The 18,989-nt window shown below is 45.6% G+C and overlaps 2 protein-coding genes across 3 annotated transcripts in view; both read right to left on the bottom strand.

Moving 5' to 3' along the window:
- The window catches only part of ppfia1 (PTPRF interacting protein alpha 1), a 45,117-nt gene extending 39,608 nt beyond the window's left edge, over positions 1–5,509 (bottom strand). For both annotated transcript variants that reach the window (XM_061067517.1, XM_061067518.1), the window contains exons 1-2: positions 4,530–5,509; positions 1,867–2,136 (exon numbers count right to left, since the gene is read on the bottom strand). In XM_061067517.1, the coding sequence (XP_060923500.1) occupies positions 1,867–2,136 (270 nt within the window). In that variant the 5' untranslated portion in view covers positions 4,530–5,509. The remainder of the gene's footprint in view (positions 1–1,866; positions 2,137–4,529) is intronic.
- Positions 5,510–8,217: 2,708 nt separating this feature from the next.
- On the bottom strand, positions 8,218–16,046 carry LOC132998782 (uncharacterized). Its single transcript, XM_061068529.1, has 14 exons — positions 15,921–16,046; positions 14,960–15,159; positions 12,576–12,714; positions 12,232–12,368; positions 11,638–11,757; positions 11,485–11,555; positions 10,772–10,913; positions 10,542–10,685; positions 10,391–10,449; positions 9,899–10,089; positions 9,393–9,793; positions 9,094–9,193; positions 8,446–8,638; positions 8,218–8,354 (listed from the first exon to the last, which is right to left on the bottom strand). The coding sequence occupies exons 1-14, from the start codon at positions 16,044–16,046 to the stop codon at positions 8,218–8,220; spliced, it is 2,160 nt and encodes a 719-aa protein (XP_060924512.1).
- Between the last annotated feature and the right edge of the window lie 2,943 nt (positions 16,047–18,989).

Genomic DNA, 18,989 nt, shown 5'->3' with positions numbered 1-18,989 from the left:
GCTCAAATATTAAAGTGCAAAACTGTAGGTTTAAACCAGCAACGCCAACGTGTTGGGCGCTCAAAATCCGGCTCAACCCCCCCCCCCCCGCTTCTCTAGCAGCCCTACCACCAGGCTTAGCAAGTTTTCTGGGGGAAACCCTGAACACGATGCATTGTGGGAGTGTCTGAGTGTTTGGATGCAGTTTTCTTGGCAGTGCGTCACAATGCAGCAAAGTAAGGCCTCAGCATCCCACACTTGTGTTTAACATGACTTCCTAGCACCTGATGTTGGAGGAGATGGGATAAGATGAGTTAGAGCACGAACACGGAACAGAAACACCCTGTTAACTTTATTAAACTGGATGATGGTTCAACCAAAACTACAACAACACTAAGCTGATTGCCTCTTATGCATCATTAAAATGTGGAAACATGATCCCTGCTTTAAATGTAAGACCACAGCGAGAAGAAACATGAGTCCATAATATAACAGAGCGCTGCAGGCGGATGGACAAAGCTGGGATCAAGACTCCCTCCGCATTATGCAAATAGCAGAAACACAAGTACAGTTATGACTCTAATTACTGTAAGGAGCTTATTGCACATTCATTGTATGCACAGTAGTGCTGGGGTTTTTATAAGTTGCAATAAGCATTGCAGTAATATACCATGTGATATTATTCCTCTGACATGTGCAAACATCTAATGTGAGAAGTAAACACCTGCAGTGCACCACTAAAAAAATAGAAATAGTTTATTGTCACAGTCATAGCTTTCTTTCTTTTTGAGGACTGATCAGACATAGTGTTATTTATTAAATTAGACCACGCCAAGATTATAGCGTGCCACCTTGGGCCTAATTTGCCTCGGTGCACACACCAGTGCACATTGCAACCAGCGAGCCATACAACGCACAAAACCATGCCAGACTCTGGTCCCACTTCGTCCACAGTGGGAGCCAAAGATCTGTAAGAGCCGTCGTCCAAAAGTGAAACTGACACTTGGGCTAAAAACGCTGCGAGGCCTCAGGCGGGAAGGTGCTTCAAAGGGCACTGTGTTTTAAAGTAACACCCGGTCAGAGCTCAATCCCATACCGAGGGTCTCTCTGTTCCAAGCTTTGGTAAAACTGGGATTACAACAAGGAATGGAAACTCAATGGGGCTGCAGGATATGAGGAAAACATGTGATATGTGATAACGTTGATGACAATATGATCACTTTCACTTTTTACTGCACTTTTTATATTTTTTATAGATTTTTATTCAGAAATGTCTCTCAAAATAAATGTTACTTTGTATAAATATTGGTAAAAAGTGAGTAAATAAGAAGTAAACAGTGAGTAAATATATACTGGTTTCCCATTTTTTATTGCTCTCCTATGCATGTTGTATTTATTGCGTTTTTATGTTTCTATGTTCATTGTTTGCACCAATAACCAGAGCAAATTCCTTGTATGTGTGAACGTATTTGGCAATAAAATACTTCTGATTCTGATAAGTAAACAAATAATAGATAATCCAGAGTCTCTGGCTTGGACATGTATGTTCACACATGCACCTCCTCCAGAGAAAGTGCGTAAGTATCTCCGCAGTTCAGTGCGTGTCTGAAAGCATAGAGGGGCGATCGAGAGAGAGAGTGCAGATGGAAAAACATGCGTGTGAAATGGAAACTAAACATCCAACCGGTGATTTATTTGATATAATCTAGTGTGAAAGGAAACTGGAGTCTGCAGATGGTATTAGTGTGACTGTTCTCAGTTCATCGGTCCAACACCATGAGCAGACCCACATCACCTGTCTGCTGTCTGGAGATCAAATCACAACTATCTCCATCATCTCAACGTATACATCATGACCCAGGATGCAGGCCGGGCTCTCTGGCTCACCTGAGGCAGTGCCGTGTTGAGTTGTCTCTGCAGCGAGTCTCTCTCGTGGCTCACTTCGTGCAGTTTGCCCTGCGTCAGGCCCAGGTTCTCCTGAGACTCCCGAAGAGTCTCCAGAAGACGGTCCCGCTCCTCCAGCATGGACACCATCAGCGACTCAAAGTGACCCTCAGAGTCGGACTGCAGCGGGGAGCCGGACCCCCGTCGACCACTGCCGCCGACCCCCCCGGGCCCTTCGGCCTCACTGATGGTGGGCATCACCTCGCACATCATCTGCAGACATGAGACAGTTATGAGGGGGGGAAGGAGAGAGCAGGCATGGAGCTGGGAGCATGGACAGGTTGTGAACTACAACATTGTGAACTCACTATTTCCTTCAACATAAATAAGTAAATAGTGAGTAAATATATATTGTTTTTTTATTATTATTGTTTGTCTTATGTGGTGTATTTATTGTGTTTTTATGTCTCTATGTTCATCGTATGCACCAATAACCAGAGCAAATTCCAGGTAGGTGTAAACCTACTTGGCAATAAATACCTTCTGATTCTGATTCATTTGTATGACAGACTAACGCTTCCATATGAGAGATGCTAAAAAGAGGATCTAATGTATTTAAACTCTACAGTGATGCCTTCCCAGCACAGAGGGATTAAACTGAATTTAATACTACAGCAGAAAAATGGTTTCATCTCAACACCAAAAATGTATCACTGACATCCGTTGATTTGACACTGAAAAATCATTCATGTGAAAGCAAAGTTGAGTTCGTTTTGAACTTGTCTGTTTTCATTCATTCTCCTAAACAAACAGTAGAAAAATGTGGAAGAAAAGATGGAGAAAACAATAATATATGTAACCAAATGATGTTGTGGGGACCACGTCTCACACATCCTCGTCCCAACAGATTTAAACACTGCAAATGTAAGTTGTTTTCAATTTGGTTGAACTCTGATGCGTTAAACTTAAGCAGTTTGCTCCTGAAAGAGTTGACTAACAACAGTGGACAAGTTTAAAAGTGCAGACTTGTGCTGACTTAGACAGCGGACATCGACATCAGCCAACAGAACAACACAACATCTAAACATAACTCAGTCAAAGCAGCTGAACCTGCTCAGTGATTATTAGAAATGGTTAACGACAACTAAAACACACTTGACCAATTCATCCGCCTAGCTAACCTATGTTGGAATGGTTTGGAAACGAAGGGAGAGGGTTAACTAAATCTCAGGCAACTAGGAAAGCTGTGGTGTCTGAAGCCTCTGATGAGGAAGGTCTGCAGACCGAGGGCTGGAGGTCCTGTAGACCGGCTGCTGCACAAAGAGCCACGAGTCATGTGAGCTGGATTTACATACCTACGAGAACCCCCCCCCCCACACACACACACACATTCATCTTAAGGCCGGTGCATGCTTCTGCAACTGTGGCTTTTCACACAGTTGTGTCGACGGACTCGTATTAATTTAAGGTTCCCCAAGGACTGCGCGTGTTGCAATTCACCGCCAGACCACTAGGTGGGGTAACACTTTTTGTCGCAGACGACCTTTGAGACGACTTATTTGTGTGTAGCCGTCATCGACGACTGTTTATTTACATCGCCACTGCTGCTCCTCAGCGCCTTTTTCTGTCGGACATATTTGTCCCCGATCTTCCTCCACAGTTCGTACACTCGTCGACCTGCAAACCGACGTTAGCCGAGATCTCCTTCCAGGAAGTGCGGGCCATCTGCGCGTCCGTGTGTTCCGTCAATGACGGGTTATACAAGTGCTCATACCGTCGGATCTCTTCTGCCAAACGCTCTTCTATTTGGTCCGTATACGTTCTTCTAAAACTTCCGTGGTTTCGGCCGGTATTATGGGGCATGAAACTGGAAATGTGACTCCGGAAAGGATGTAGTTAGCAGACCAATCACAGCCTGGCGGGCTGCGTGAGGCTTGCGTAGCTTTGACGTATAGTTACAAAAATTGGGCGACGCACGTCCCCTTGCGTATCCCTTCTTACGCGCGTCGCCCAATTTTTTGAAAACGCAGAACCATGCGCCGGCCTTTAGTCTCTGCATCACCTGAGACGCCAAAATCCATTTGCTTTCAGAATCCAGTGTATTGGGTTCGCTGCACCCCCCTCACCCGCAAGTGCATCGTCCAGCAGCTGTGTTCGAGAGCTGGTTCCATACAAACGAACCTGCCACGTTTAATCAGCTGCAGACGTAGAATGCAGGTTCGGAGGGAGCAACCAGGACTAGTGCAGGAAGGAGACCAAGTTGACCTGGTTCATCCAGAGTCTAACACACAAGCTACCCTCCATAACCAGGTCAAGCCACCGAGCCTCAGCCAGGGGGGGGGGGGGGGTCACCAGCATCCAGGGGGGACAGATGGTGGTCCACTGGAACTCAGGGGACATGGCAGACGTCACAAGGTAAAGAGGACAGACAGGAAGGAGATGAGGAGGCAGGACACCTCCACTTTAAAAGACTTGGGAGAGTGAGGGTAACACAACACGGGACATCTTTCAAAATGCACCGTGAATAATCAGACACACAACCTGCAGGTCTCAGGCTGATGAAACCAGATAAAGCTAGGACCACTTTAGATTCAACACACACACACACACACTGCTGTCGGTGTGGAGGACCCCTCAGAGAACCGGACCTCGGGCCTGGAGCTCACCTTGACTGAACAGCGGGACGGCAGAGGGCTGCGAGAGACACGTTACTCGGATGAGTAAACAGCCAGGTCCCGGTGGTCCGCGGTGTCCCCGGCTGGTCGAGCAGGACAGACACGGGTCCCTCGGCGGATCGAGTCCCCTCACCGGCGGGGGGTGGGCATGGCGGCCGGGGAGAGGGGATCGCTTCCGGAAGGCCTCGCAGCGAACCCCCGCACCGAGTGAGCAGGGACGGGGGCAGTATTCCAACTTCGGCCGGCTACCTCCGCGTTAGCAGGCTAGCATGTAGTGAGCCGGTGGCTGGATGGTTGCATCCCGGGAAGTGGAAGTAACTCGTCCGGGTGGGATCCTTCACCTGCGTCCTCCGGTAGAAGTGAGGCCGCTCGAGGACCTGCCGGGCCGGGGACGTGGAGCCGGAGGAAGCGGAGTTCCTCGGCTGGAAGTCGGTCTGGATGTTAGCTGCTAGCCCGCTAGTTAGCTACTAGCCCGCTAGTTAGCTAACACTTGCTAGTTTCCAGATACGTCTCTAAAGACCCGCTCTGTTGGACATAAAAGGAGACAACATGGAGGACTGCGTCGTGTCCGTGTGTCCCACACGATCTGAACCGGTCCCAGAGCCGTTTAACCCCAGGAACTACGCCCGTTCTCCCCGGGCAGGAGCGTTAGCTTGTCGGCTAGCCTTAGCTTCCCGTTAGCTCCTCGTTAGCTTCCCGTTAGCTCCCTGTTAGCTCCCCGTCGCCTCGGTGCAGTCACGTCACCACATCTCGGAAACTTCCAGCCGACGTTAGCGAGGATTCTGCTCCGAGCCGCGGGTGGTGTTCCACTGGTGTCCGTCCGAGCCGCTGCTGCTCCGTCCGGCTTCCTCCACCGAGCAGGGTCCGTCGGGTCGCTGCTTCCCGGTCGCCTCTGCCTGCCTCGGCAGTCGGGACAGCCAATGGAGGGCTCCGGGTCTCTAGCGCCTCATGAGCCTGGAGTCTGCGGGAGGAGAGCGAGTCCCGGGCCGGCAACAGGAGGAGGAGGAGGAGGAGGAGGAGGAGGAGGAGGAGGAGGAGGAGGAGGAGGAGGAGGAGGAGGAGGAGGAGGAGGAGGAGGAGGAGGAGGAGGAGGAGGAGGAGGAGGAGGAGGAGGGGGGCAGCTCCTTCAAACTGCTCGCATTCATTTTGATCTTTAATTCTTTAGTATTCTCCATTCTTCAGCCTCAGGTGTCATCTCATCCACATACAAATGAGCTGCTCTCATTTCCATGTATGAAGATATTTAACAATAATCACCCATGGATCCAAATATCACTCACATCCAACTCAAATTTAAGTAATTTATTAAAAACAATTTAATGCAGCAACAAATAAACTAGAATAATCGTAGAATGTGATTGAAAATAAAAGTCAACGTTGAAATGACTGCTGAGAGGTTTTCTTAGATGATAATAAAGGAAACGTGTGTGTGTAGAGAGCGATGGGTCTTTATTACAGATCATATAAGAGCCTCTTCACTGACCTACATTCAGCTGCTGCACATGAAGTTTCGGATTTAAAACAATACATATTGATGGACTGACTGTAAATAGAGTAGTAGCACCATCTTGTGGTGCTTCAACACTGTAGACTGTATCGATGATGCAGAATCTTTATCAAGTTCATGTCTATGGGTCCAGGGGTGGACTGGCCATCTGGCATACCGGGCATAATCCCGGTGGGCCGTTGACCCAATGTGGGCCGGTCTGGTCCGCTATGTTGTTGTTTTGTTTTTTTTCTCTTCTTCCTCTCTAAATTCCCTCCAATTGGGCCGGCCAATTGGCTACAGAGGGCTAGCAGTGTGTTGCCAGCATCGACACATATTATTGGTCTATTGTTTGTCATTGTCAGTCAATCATGGGCTGACAGGCTCAGAGAGCCCCGACAGTGCTGTCAATCACATCACAAACCGGGGGCGGGACCTCATGGCATTGGCGGGGGGGGGGGGTCGCGGGACTGGCTGCTGCTGAGACAGAAACTTAACTTAATGGATAATAAGAGTAAAAATCTTGAGGAGAAACATTTTGGGTTGTTTTGTGTCTGTATAGACCTACTATAAAAAGCACTTTGCATTTTTAATTTTAGTTCTTGTACTTTTGATACTTAAGTACATTTCGACACCAGATACTTTTGATACTTAAGTACTTTTAATATGAGCTACTTTAAGACATTTAGAAGACATAAGTTACGTCAATTTAATGGCAGATGTGCTCGGCTAATTATGTGGGCCGGTCTGAGCCAAAAAATGCCCGGGCCGTTTTGTTCTCCCAGTCCAGCCCTGTATGGGTCCTAATGGTTCAAACATTCAAATATCTGGTGGATATCTAGTACCTGTGAAGGTCAAAGCATATAATACCACTAATAATAATGATTTATTTAGGGCCTTTCAAAACAAAGAGGACAAAACAAAACATGTAAGACAAAAAGACAATAAAATATCATTTAAAATGATATGAAACACAATCTAAAATCAAGGCGCAGAAAAAAAGAGAAACAATCAAATGAAAAGCATTCAGTCAAAGAGATTTTACAAAGCTGCAGACCCAGCAGCCCTGATCAAGGTCCCGTCATCTTTGGTCTTCAGTCTTGACCGAGGGATCTTTAACAGGTTCTTAGCAGAAGATTTACAGATTTGTGAGGTAGTTGCATTTTGAACATCCTGAAGGTGATGATTTTACCAGATACTTGCAATTAGCGTAACCAGCGGATTATGCTAATTGCATAAATATCCCGCCACGCAACTCAAAGCATTCTCTAAGTTTATTTGACTTGGAAACCAGAAGGTACTATTCAGGTAAAATAAACCGTTAAAAGCATAAGTAGTTAAACTGAAAGTCGTATTTGAGTGGAAAAGAACTCACGGGAAAGTACTTTGATTTGTATTTGTTGTTTATTTTTAAACCCAACAACCAAAACAATGATTCAGTTCCAGTTTCCCGAAGGCGTCAGTGACATAAACACATCTCTGCTTTAGACTGTTGATCAAACAAAACTTGACTTACAAGAATTTCACATGAATTGATAAACTAATGGTCAGAGGAAGCAATGATGATGATGAAGCTGCAGCCTGAATCACCATGGAGACCATCCCTGGACCTGAAGAGCATCACGTGCTGTTGCTTCATTCCTTCAGGTGACTCACATTTGGATTTTGCAGTTTGTAAATTGAGGTTTGGCGATGACTCTTATCAGGAGGTCACATGTTTGTAACTTGATATTTAATGTACATATACAACTCAGAGCGACATCAACCACACTCAACCGCCTGACACTTCCCTGATTGACTTTGCATTGACAAACACTTCAGTGTGTGAAACAGAGACACAGTATATAAACCTAATATGTATTCAGACACATGAGAAATGTGTGTGTTGGAAAGTAAAAACACCATTTCAATCAGAATACTTGTTTTAATCATATTGTAACACATCACAAAGGGAACAGTTATAAAACCACATCAGATCTCTCCTGTAAACACCACACACCTTTCAGATTTGTTCAATATAAAAGTTACACCTTACAAAAAGCTGCAGATATTCACAAGGATGTTGATATGAAATCCATCTGCTCACATTTGCACCTGATTAGATACATAAACCCCCACCGAAAACCATGAAAGAAGACTTGGTACAGTCTGAAGTGATCATTATAAATCAGGTATTTCCCACACGCTGCTGATTTAACTCTCAAATGTTGGCAAAGGTTGGTATTTGACCTTTGACACTTTGGCTCTGTACATGACCACTCCGCAGACCATGCCGACGGCTGCAAGAACACATCCAGCGATGAACACCAGGTTCAGATTCAGGTTGGTCGCTGAAGAAAAGAGAAACACAATGTGAGTCGAGCTTTGTCCAAAATCAAGCTGGGATTCTGCCGAGGCAGGTGTGCTCCAGGCGTGTCATACCTGTGGCTCCGACCCTCTCTGCAGATCTCCGTAAGCGCAATGGCCCCTGGGAAACGAAGTGACTTGCACTCTGGATGACAGCCTCTCTCTTGGAGCGCCGGGGGCTTGTCGACGTAGAGTTGATGCAACCTTTGGAGCACCTGGTGTTGGAGTTCCCTGCTTCACACATCATGACCGAGCAGCTGATGTACACCTGAACACAACAAGACACGCCCCCGATATGTCAGCAGACGTACAGATGTAGAGTCAAACCTCTGCTCTACTGCATCCTCAGTTACTGTGTCAGGCTTTTAGAACTTGTCCCATCAGAAAAATATATGTATTAAACCATTTAGTTTGATCTTATTGATTAATTCACCTTCTTGTTAGATACCTCCAGGCTCACAGGAGCTTGTTAGCCTAGATCAGTATATAGAATGGAAATAGAGGGAAACAGCTAATCTGTCTCTGTCCATAGAAACAAGATCAACACTGAAGCATCTCTCAACCTGACTAAATGCTTTGTTTCCCTGAACTATAGGTACAAAGGTAATACATATATATATAAATATATATATATATATATATATATATATATATACTCTATATATTAATTCATGTACATTGTCCCTTAATAATAAACAAAAGAATTTCTAATCCACTGCTGACCTGATTGTTCAGTCCGATGAACTTGAAAGCCTCCATGCTGAACTTGAATTCTTTCTGGTCAGCGGGGGAGTGGATCTGAAGAGTTAGATCCATTTGACACCTTTTCAAAGGAAGAAGAAAAGAAAAAACACGGTAAGAACAGTGCCCCTGTACTTAAATGCCACTGGGGGGAGCATAGGTGACACCGAGACGGCCCAGCTAGCTGCAAATCTTTTTACATATTTTACGTCCTTTCTTGAAGGCACCGTTACCCCTGACAACCAACATCTGCCTTCAAACAGTAGAGTGTGTTTTCATACCCATTTTCAAAGATGGAGTAGGTTGGGCGGTAGTTGGGGTTGTCGTATGGTGCAGCTCGGCAGGACTCCACAAACAGCTCGGTGTTGTTGACCGAGGAGGTGGCCTTGATCTTCATGTAAATCCTGTTCCCAATGTCGTACTCCAGAGGATAAGCTGCTGGATCCATCCTGGTTTGGAACTGGTTGTTAGGGTAGAACTCAAACTGGTAGGTGAACGTGCCGAAGCCCTTCTCCCACACAGTGATGTTCTTCCTGTGTGCCACGAAGCCCAATGACACGTTTCCTCGTTTTGGGTACTGGCAGTAGAACTGCACCTCCATCAGGTGCTTCCTGGTGATCAGGTCTCTGGGGTTGTCCACCGTGGTGATTTCGTTCTTGAAGATGAGGTTCTCCTCATCTTCCTACAGGACAGAAAGTTACGAATTCAGTCCTCATGCAGTAACCGACAAACAAGAAGCAGCACTGGTAACTGAGTGTGTAGTGAGATGACATGAGGCCCTCGCTACCTCGATCTGAGTGCCACAGGCGTTGAGGGGGATGGTGGCGATGATGTGAGTGCTGTTGGAGAGTCTCTGGAGGCTGCAGGCCGTGTTGGAGGGATCGTTGAGCTGCATATGATCCTCATGGAGTCGAGGGAAAGAGGCTTTCTCAACCGATACTGTCATGGAGGACTCGTTGCAGATCACATGGGATTTAACTGCAACAAAACAAGTACATTTTAAACCATAACCTTTTCAGTACTTTATACACAGGATTATAATAAATATTCTATTTGATTACTGATCAAGTAATATATTTCATATTGATGTATGTTAGATGCTAATGTTGCTATTATTTTGTTGTTGTCAGGATTACCATGACGACACCAGCCTTATTGTATGGTGTGTGGTTCAGGCCGGTGTTTTTCTGCCCTCTGCTGGTCGAAAAGTGCTTAATGCAGCTTTCAGTTGTGCTAAAACAACATTGACTGTTGACAGTGACGTATCCTGGTGACTCACCTATTTCACTCCTGGCTTCCACAAGAACACACCTCATCTCGGACTGATAGACGGCAGGCCTGAAAAACATTTGTGAACATGTGTGAAAAGTTAAACGATGTTTTCCTACGCACGTGATCGTGTCGACAGAGAACTGAAGTCCGAGACTCACGGTTTGACTGCTTCAACAGCAAAGCAGATAACGAAATGTTGTCCGTGGTCATCTGGGAGCGGCGTCCACCTGAGGACAAACTCTCCCTGTGTGGTCTGGTGCTTGCTGATATTCGCCGGCCCACTGACGATGATATTATCTATTCTGTGTGAAAACAGAACACAGTTATCTTACTTGCTGAGATGTTTTGTTGCAACAAGGTTTCAGCGGTCTTGTTGGTTCTCACTTACGTTGCATTTGTGGCATGCGCTTTGACTCTGATTTCCAATTCCTTGTTGACCTCTGCTAGGAAACGAGCTCCATTTGCAGGTGTCGGAGGCAGAAGCTTGGGCAGGAAAGCTCCCTCCTGACATGACGGAGCAGGGGGGTCCACTGGAATTTAACAAATGTGATAAGTATTGAACAGCAATTAGCAAACTGCTACTGAGGCTTTTGTTCGTTGTAAAATCTAAATAAAGTCCCAGCTCAGTAAAAACCAAAACCAAAAACCTAGGATTTATTTGTTGAGAGAACGTCTTGTACGACTAAATTGTAATTATTTTATTAAATGAAGCACATGTTCTATAGCCAGAAATGCAGAGTTTAGGGAAATACATTATTTTGAAGAACAAAGAATTTCATAGTGAAGAAGTTAAACTTGTCATGAATAAAACATAATGTATAAGTAAAAATAAACAACAAAAATAACCGCAAAATATAAAAGATCCGCAAAACACTGAGGAGGTGATTGAAGAAAAAAACTCTATTTAATTAAGTACAGGAAGCCATGGCCTCAGTATTTTGTGTCACACATTAGGGCGTTCTTAGAGGTCCAACACTTATAAAGACTTTTATCTTACTGAGCCCAGAGCAGCAGCAACAGGACCTCTGCTTGGTGGGACTTAAAAAGAACAGTCTAACTTCAATTATTGTCATGTGTCGGGAAAAGTAAAAACATACTTACCAAGAAAAGAGAATTGCAGAGGAAGTTTGCTGAGAGGAGCCGTGGTTGGGGATGTGGTTGTGGTTGGGTATGGGGTTGTGGTTGTGTATGGGGTTGTGGTTGTGGTTGCGGCTGTGGTTGTTGTTGGGTATGGGGTTGTGGTTGTGTATGGGCTTGTGGTTGTGTATGGGGTTGTGGTTGGGTATGGAGTTGTGGTGGTGTATGGTGTTGTGGTTGTGGTTGGGTATGGGGTTGTAGTTGTGTATGGGGTTGGGGTTGTGGTTGTGGTTGCGGCTGTGGTTGTGTATGGGGTTGTTGTTGGGTATGGAGTTGTGGTTGTGTATAGTGTTGTGGTTGTGGTTGGGTATGGGGTTGAGGTTGTGGTTGGGTATGGGGTTGTGGTTGTGGTTGGGTATGGGGTTGAGGTTGTGGTTGGGTATGGGGTTGTGGTTGGGTATGGTGTTGTTGTTGTGGTTGGGTATGGGGTTGTGGTTGTGGTTGGGTATGGGGTTGAGGTTGTGGTTGGGTATGGGGTTGTGGTTGGGTATGGTGTTGTTGTTGTGGTTGGGTATGGGGTTGTGGTTGTGTATGGGGTTGTTGTTGTGGTTGGGGTTGTGGTTGGGTATCCCCATCCCCATGGGTATGGGTATCGGTATGGGCCTGTGGTTGTGGTTGGGTATGGGGTTGTGGTTGTGGTTGGGTATCCCCATCCCCATGGGTATCGGTATGGGCCTGTGGTTGTGGTTGGGCCTGTGGTTGTGGTTGGGCCTGTGGTTGTGGTTGGGTATCCCCATCCCCATGGGTATCGGTATGGGCCTGTGGTTGTGGTTGGGCCTGTGGTTGTGGATTGGTATGGGTATAGGGATCTCTTTCCTCTCCTCACGGTCATCGGAGTCCTGTAGGATCTGGATCCGTCTGCGTATTGCAGATTGATGTAGCCTTGTGGGAAATCCTCAACCACCAACTCAAGTCCATAAGGCTTGATGTTGGCTCGGGTGTAGTTGTAGTGCAATGTGCAAGAACCCTATCAATGTGAATATTTATTATTAAAGGGAGGCAAAGCATTAATACATTAAAACACAAAGTATGGAGATTCACATTCCTCAGCTGACCTGGTCTAAGAGGAAGCCTGGTGGCAGGCTGCATGAGTTGCACTCCTTCCCCCTGATGTTTCCATATCGACATCGAACTTTATCCCCATCGGGATCAAAAGACGTGAGCTTGTATGTCCGAGGGCAGTTCTGAGGAACTCTTGGATATATACGATAACAGGAGTTAGTTAAAATAACAAAAATGGAATAATCTGTGTTAAAAACGAATTCAAATTCTCCAGTGTTTGTGATAAAAGGGTTAAAGGTCGACAGGTTTCCAGGTATCTGCAGGAGACTTACCTGAGGAAAGGTAGGATGCCGATTTCTGGTGATCTGTTTGGTTTCCTGGTGTCAGACCTCTTTCCCAGATTTACCTCAGTCAGTACATACCAGCTCCAAATATTATTGGCCGTTCCCACCCAACAGCAGCTACTTGCCCTGGTGTGTGTGGAGCAGATTGAGGTGTGTGAACATGACTGTTGTCAAGCAGGGATGATGAATAAAAGAATGCTCCACAAAGTGACTCAGTGAATTCATGTTAAAGGGGACATATTATGAAAATTCCACTTTTGTAGTGCTTCTACATGTTAATTTGGGTATCTGGCATGTCTACCGTCCCAAAAACTCTGGAAAAAAACAACTCCCTCGATTTGTTGTGGTTCCTCTATGTCAGAAACTATACTCTAGTTGGCGTCGAATGAAATTACCCCCATCTGTTACGTAACAGATGAAAATGCCCATGTAGTACGCCCCCCACCACCCCTCGACCCACCACTCGACCCACCCACTTTTTCAGTCCATCGGAGTCCGGCCGGCAGCCATTAAATTCTTGCACGCCTTGGAAGCACTTGGATAAGCTAGCTAGCAGCATGAGTCAAATTCCACTCCCAAGATGCTCAGTGCACGGCTGCACAAATCAGCACAAATGTCTTCACGTGACTCCAGCTTCAGAAAACACAAGATTGAGATGAATCGAGTTCATATATGATGGCAACGTTCCTGCAAGAGTTGACAAACGTCTGTTTGTCTGCTCTAACCTCTTTGAAACGGACTGTTTTACCGGAGCCGTGAGCCGTGAGCGAGCCCGGGAGCCTTGGAGCCGGGAACCGGGAGCACGGAGTCGGGAGCCACTGCGAGTAGGCAGCCGCGAGCCGGCAACCGCGAGCACGGGAACGTGTTGTTGTTTTTTCAAGGTACGAGGTCGGAGCTGCTTCGCTGTGTTGATGCTGTGGATGATGTGACTCTGTTTGACTGTGTGTCTCTGCTGTGCTACCTCAGCTGGCTGTGACTTGTTGGACGTGTCTGTGTTTGTTTACGGGTAGTAGCAGCAAGCTAAGGCTAGCTTCTGTGTGTGTCTGTCTTTGTTAGCATCGGAACGTGTTCCAGGACACCCCCCCGGTCTCGGTCTTGTACCCGTGATTGGGCGCTCGCTCAGCGGACAGCCTCTGCTATGATGCGCGGGTGGCGAAGCGGAGGAGGAGGGGGGGGGGGGAGAGAGCTGCACCTTATAACTTTTGTGGCTCGTACAGATTTGCTCCCGCAGCCCGAGCACTGGTGCCGGTCACCAGCAGCTCGTTGCCGCCTCCGTCGCTCGCTTTAAAATAGACTCATACCCGGGGTTTTAAGTGCATTTGGCCGCAAAAGTTGCAGCAGTGTTAGCTTCCAAAGCTAGCCCCCACATCCCTTTGTGTGTGTGTGTGTGTCTGTGTGTGTGTGTGTGTGTGTGTGTGTGTGTGTGCGCGCTCAGAATATATGACCTGTATGAATAAATATACACATACAATTATATACTGTATACACACATATCTAATGCATGTATATAAATAAATGTACATCTTTATCAGAAGGTGTAGTAGTGTGAAAATTGTAGCTTCAATGAAGAAACACAACAAACAAATACAGAAATATATGTGTATGACAGTGACTTAAAATTATTTTAACAACCTTAAATATTCTAAGGAGAGATTTAGGACGTGAAAGTTGATGTGTGTGTGTGTGTCAGTGAGTGACAGGGGGGGGCGGGGCGGTGAGAGGGGGCGGGGCGGTGAGAGAGAGGGGGGGGCGTGGCACTCAAAACAGGTCAATCTGAGGAGGGCTGTTTTGGACAGGGTAAAAAGGGTAATGTTTAAATGATCCTTGTGGTATTTTGACCAAAAAATGTTACAGACATTTCATTAAGACCCCAAGGAACCATATCAACTTGTGGCAAAATGGGCATAATAGGTCTCCTTTAAGAGCAGAAAGGTGAAGCAGTTTGATTCATAAAGGACATTTCTTACTCAGAAGAAGAGACAGAAACAACAAACAAGTCCATCGCAGTCGTCAATTTTACCGGAAATAAAACCAGTTTTAACTTAGTCTCACTAAGCAACAAGTGAAAGTTAAGTAGCTTTAAAAAGACTTACCTCATCTGAAAAGTTTTGTCACTGCGAACATTAGCCGTGAAAACTGTTTCAGTCTCACAAGAGCCTCCATAGTATCCTGATATGGTTCTGTGCCTGTCAATCACAACCGATGGACTTCTAGCGACATTGCGACAGTTCCAGTAGCAGTACCACCGATAGGGAACACATGACCTGAAGGTTGACCTGCTGCGAAGGTCCACCTGCGGGGAAAGATCACACTGAACACTGTGCTTCCAGCTGGTTGCTCTGCTCAAACTGAGGAGGTGATTATTGTTTGCAGAACGCAGCCGCTCACATTTGAACACCAAGCGAAGGGCCACATTTCTCCAACTCTTGACTCCCTTAACTTAAATTGAGGACTTTAAGATCCTTTATTAACTTTTAAAGCTCAGCATGGTCTGTTCCCAGGTTAAATATCAGAGCTTCTACCTGCCTTGCTCTGAGACTCATCTAACATTTTACAACCAACGCCTGCCAGTAGTACCTTAGTCCAGGCTTGTATGTGCGGCTGGCCATTAACTAATGCCAGTAGCTAAGGTCAGTAACTAACTGTGACCAAGTTTAATTTATTTCATCTTTCTTATTAGGGCGGCTGTGGCTGAATGGTAGAGCGGTCGTCCTCTAACCTAAAGCTCGGCAGTTCGATCCCCAGTCTGACCCATTTGCATGCCGAAGTGTCCTCGGGCCAGATGCTGAACCCCGAATTTCTCCCAATAGCAGAACAAAGTTCTGCTAATAGATGCTGTGTGTGAATGGGTGAATGTAAAAACAGCGCTATATAAATACAAAAACATTTACCATTGTTATTGTTTTATCCCCATGTATTTTGTCAAGCACATTGTAAATAGAAATAAAGAAATAAAGCTCCCACAAAATAACGAGTAATAATTAAGAGGAATAGGACATTTCTATCATGGAGCAGATTCACACACTGTCTCGATGTCATCATTGCATCTCTCACCTTGTGCGTTCCATCAGGGTTTTGTCCCCTGTAGATGTAGCTCACGCTTCCCCCAAAGTGATCCAGTGATGCAGACGCCAGTGAGACCAGGAGCAGCTGGAGTAGGAGCACCGCTGTTGAAGCCATGATGCAGAGAACTGCTCTGTGTCCCGGGTGCCTCTCACATCCACCTGCAGCATCTTATATACTGTAAGCTGGAGTCTGATGGAATGCACATTTGGTTGAAAAGAATGCAGCACCTGCAAAACCGGTTTGAACTTAATAGAAAAGAAACCTCTTTCTGGGAAATGAGTTTCAATAATAGGCGTGGAAAAAAACCAATTGTGTTACGTGGTTGTTATTGAGCACATTTTCACCAGTAACAAGCTCCCACAATAGTTAAGAGTCGTCTGAGCAGAGGAACAAGAAAGTTTTCCTGATTTCATATGAAGTTAAAGTTCTGACTGTCAGAACAGAGCTGCTGCTTCACACTTCTTATATGAATGAAATGTCATTAGAAGAAGTTAGTACATGGATGCAGGTGTATTCACAGAAACTAGTCCAGACAAAGTCACAGATCTTTACAGGAGTGGGTTTGAGATCCCAATGAAGTTTCAGTTCGGTTTGTGTACCAACTCCTCTACAGTATGTGTGGACTCATGCAAGAGGAGAGCAACTGTATTTCTGTTGGGAAACCAAAAAGAATCCAGTGGTTCGGGTCTTTCAACGCTTATTAAAACATTTAATGAGCTTTATTGATTCAACTTTATTGATTTAGCTTTATTGTCCGTCCTGGGAGAAGCTTCCGTAACATGTGACGTCCTCTGAGGTCTCTACCTTCTCTTACTGCTCTGAGGTTTTCCTGGTGGTTTTTCTTCAATCTTGATGAAGGGCAGTTGATGGCTTTGTTCTGCCCAGTGAGACAAATAGTGATTTGTGAATAGGGGCTCTACAAATACAATTTGATTGACTGGCTCCTTCTAGTACGATTTGGTATGGCAATGATAGTATCTGGTGAACAAGCCCTTTATTGGTCACATCAGGGAACTGGTGGCCACCAGAATCATCCAATCAGTGCAATGCACGAATACAGAGTTTAAGAGTGGTGCTGTCTGTCAGGATTCAGCAGCCGTCTGTACAAACTGGGATTAAATGTGCTGATGTGCTTGATGCATAATAGTCGTCTTTGCTTTCTTTTTAAAGTGTCAAATACCAGTAATCTTCAGTTTCAGGAGACAAAGCTGTGCCTAACAAACACAGTGGGTGTGTACTTACAGTAAGTGTCCAGGACTGAGGAGGAAGTTCATGCTCAGAACATTCCACCATGCCCAGCAGGCCTAAGAATGACAACGTGTAATTAGACATGGAATGAAGGCTTTTGTAAACCTGACATGTGATTGTTGATCTAAGACACATCTGAAGGAAACATAGATGACTCAATCAATCAATCTGTCTCATTCAGTTACAGGAAGCAGCTTGTGTTCGAGTGAAGACGGTTCAGCCGAGGTCGGAGAAGCTGATCGGCCCGGCTGCTTGTTGAGCTACGACACTTTGACACGGTCACTAAACAGAATAGATTTGTAAAAACATGACCACACATCAGCTGTTAATCGCAGGACTGCGACAACTTGGACCCAAGCATGTGACTCATATCGTATAAATTATATTACGTTTTATAAAATTACAATAACAATAATTATAATGCCTGTGTTGGTCTAGCACTTATCTAAACAAACCTTGTTATTCTACGTGCGGCCACATGTCAAACCTTTCAGATGAGATAACATCACCTGTCATTAACAGAAGAATCTGTGTGGCTGCCAACAGGTGGAGCCTGCCAGTCAGGAGTATGATGCACATCACTGATTTGACACGTGTGTGAGTCAAAGCATCAAGGTCCAGGTTCACAGACACGTCTTCTACGATCCTGTTTCCTGCGACCGGCTCAAACAACAAAGACCAAAGGCAAACAAAAGTCGAGACACCATCTTGACCCGATCAGGGTTTGACTGATTCGAGAGTTACCACATGTCTTTGTGTGAGCTGCCTGCATCCGAGGTTTGACTGAGAGAAGCAGGGCAGCCAAATCATCTACAGACTGAGTGATTCCTACAGATCAGATGAGACTGACTGATTCCTACAGACCAGATGAGACTGACTGACTGATTCCTACAGACCAGATAAGACTGACTGATTCCTACAGACCGGATGAGACTGGCTGATTCCTACAGACCAGATAAGACTGACTGATTCCTACAGACCAGATGAGACTGACTAACTGATTCCTACAGACCAGATAAGACTGACTGATTCCTACAGACCAGATGAGACTGGCTGATTCCTACAGACCAGATAAGACTGACTGATTCCTACAGACCAGATGAGACTGACTGACTGATTCCTACAGACCGGATAAGACTGACGGATTCCTACAGACCAGATAAGACTGACTGATTCCTACAGACCAGATAAGACTGACTGATTCCTACAGACCAGATGAGACTGACTGACTGATTCCTACAGACCGGATAAGACTGACGGATTCCTACAGACCAGATAAGACTGACTGATTCCTACAGACCAGGGGTCTCATTTATAACCGTTGCGTACGCACAAAACGGGCCTGAAACGTGCGTACGCCAGCTCTCACGCCAACGTTGGGATTTATAAAAACAAACTTGACGGGAAAATGTACGTATTTCTACGCAAAATTAGACCCATGCTTACGACCGTTTTGGACACAGGAAAACGGCGACATAGACGTGAGGTGGTGAACTGCAGCAGATTATTGATCCAATTCATAATTTACATTGAAACCAGCCGCTTAGTTTTGCTCGCGCAACGTATCTGCTCCACAGAGCCTTTTGATTTAAAAAATATAAAACAACTTAAAGCGAATTAGTTTCAGATTGGATTTAACAGCCGAGTTAAGGAGCCGAGTCATCAAAAGGTTTTAATAATATCTTCTAACACTGTGCGTGTATCATCAGATCACTGCAGTGAACGGAACTGAGCCATCAGGTGCACAGAGCGCACAGAGCGCACTGGAGATTACTTATAAGAAATTAAGAAACATTCCAAATAATATCC

The sequence above is a fragment of the Limanda limanda genome, chromosome 3, assembly GCF_963576545.1.
Source record: "Limanda limanda chromosome 3, fLimLim1.1, whole genome shotgun sequence".
Classification (NCBI taxonomy): domain Eukaryota; kingdom Metazoa; phylum Chordata; class Actinopteri; order Pleuronectiformes; family Pleuronectidae; genus Limanda; species Limanda limanda.
The sequence above is the reverse complement of the archived record's forward strand: the minus strand, read 5'-3'. Positions and strand labels throughout refer to the sequence as shown.

What these genes read in the sequence shown, in the direction of transcription:
- LOC132998782 (XM_061068529.1), bottom strand. Translation starts at nt 16,046, where the DNA reads ATGGCTTCAACAGCGGTGCTCCTACTCCAGCTGCTCCTGGTCTCACTG. An exon ending in GCGCATGCCACAAATGCAAC is followed by an intron (nt 10,686 to 10,771) that starts GTAAGTGAGAAC and finishes GTTTTCACACAG; the next exon opens with AATAGATAATATCATCGTCA. An exon ending in CCTGTGGCACTCAGATCGAG is followed by an intron (nt 9,794 to 9,898) that starts GTAGCGAGGGCC and finishes TCTGTCCTGTAG; the next exon opens with GAAGATGAGGAGAACCTCAT.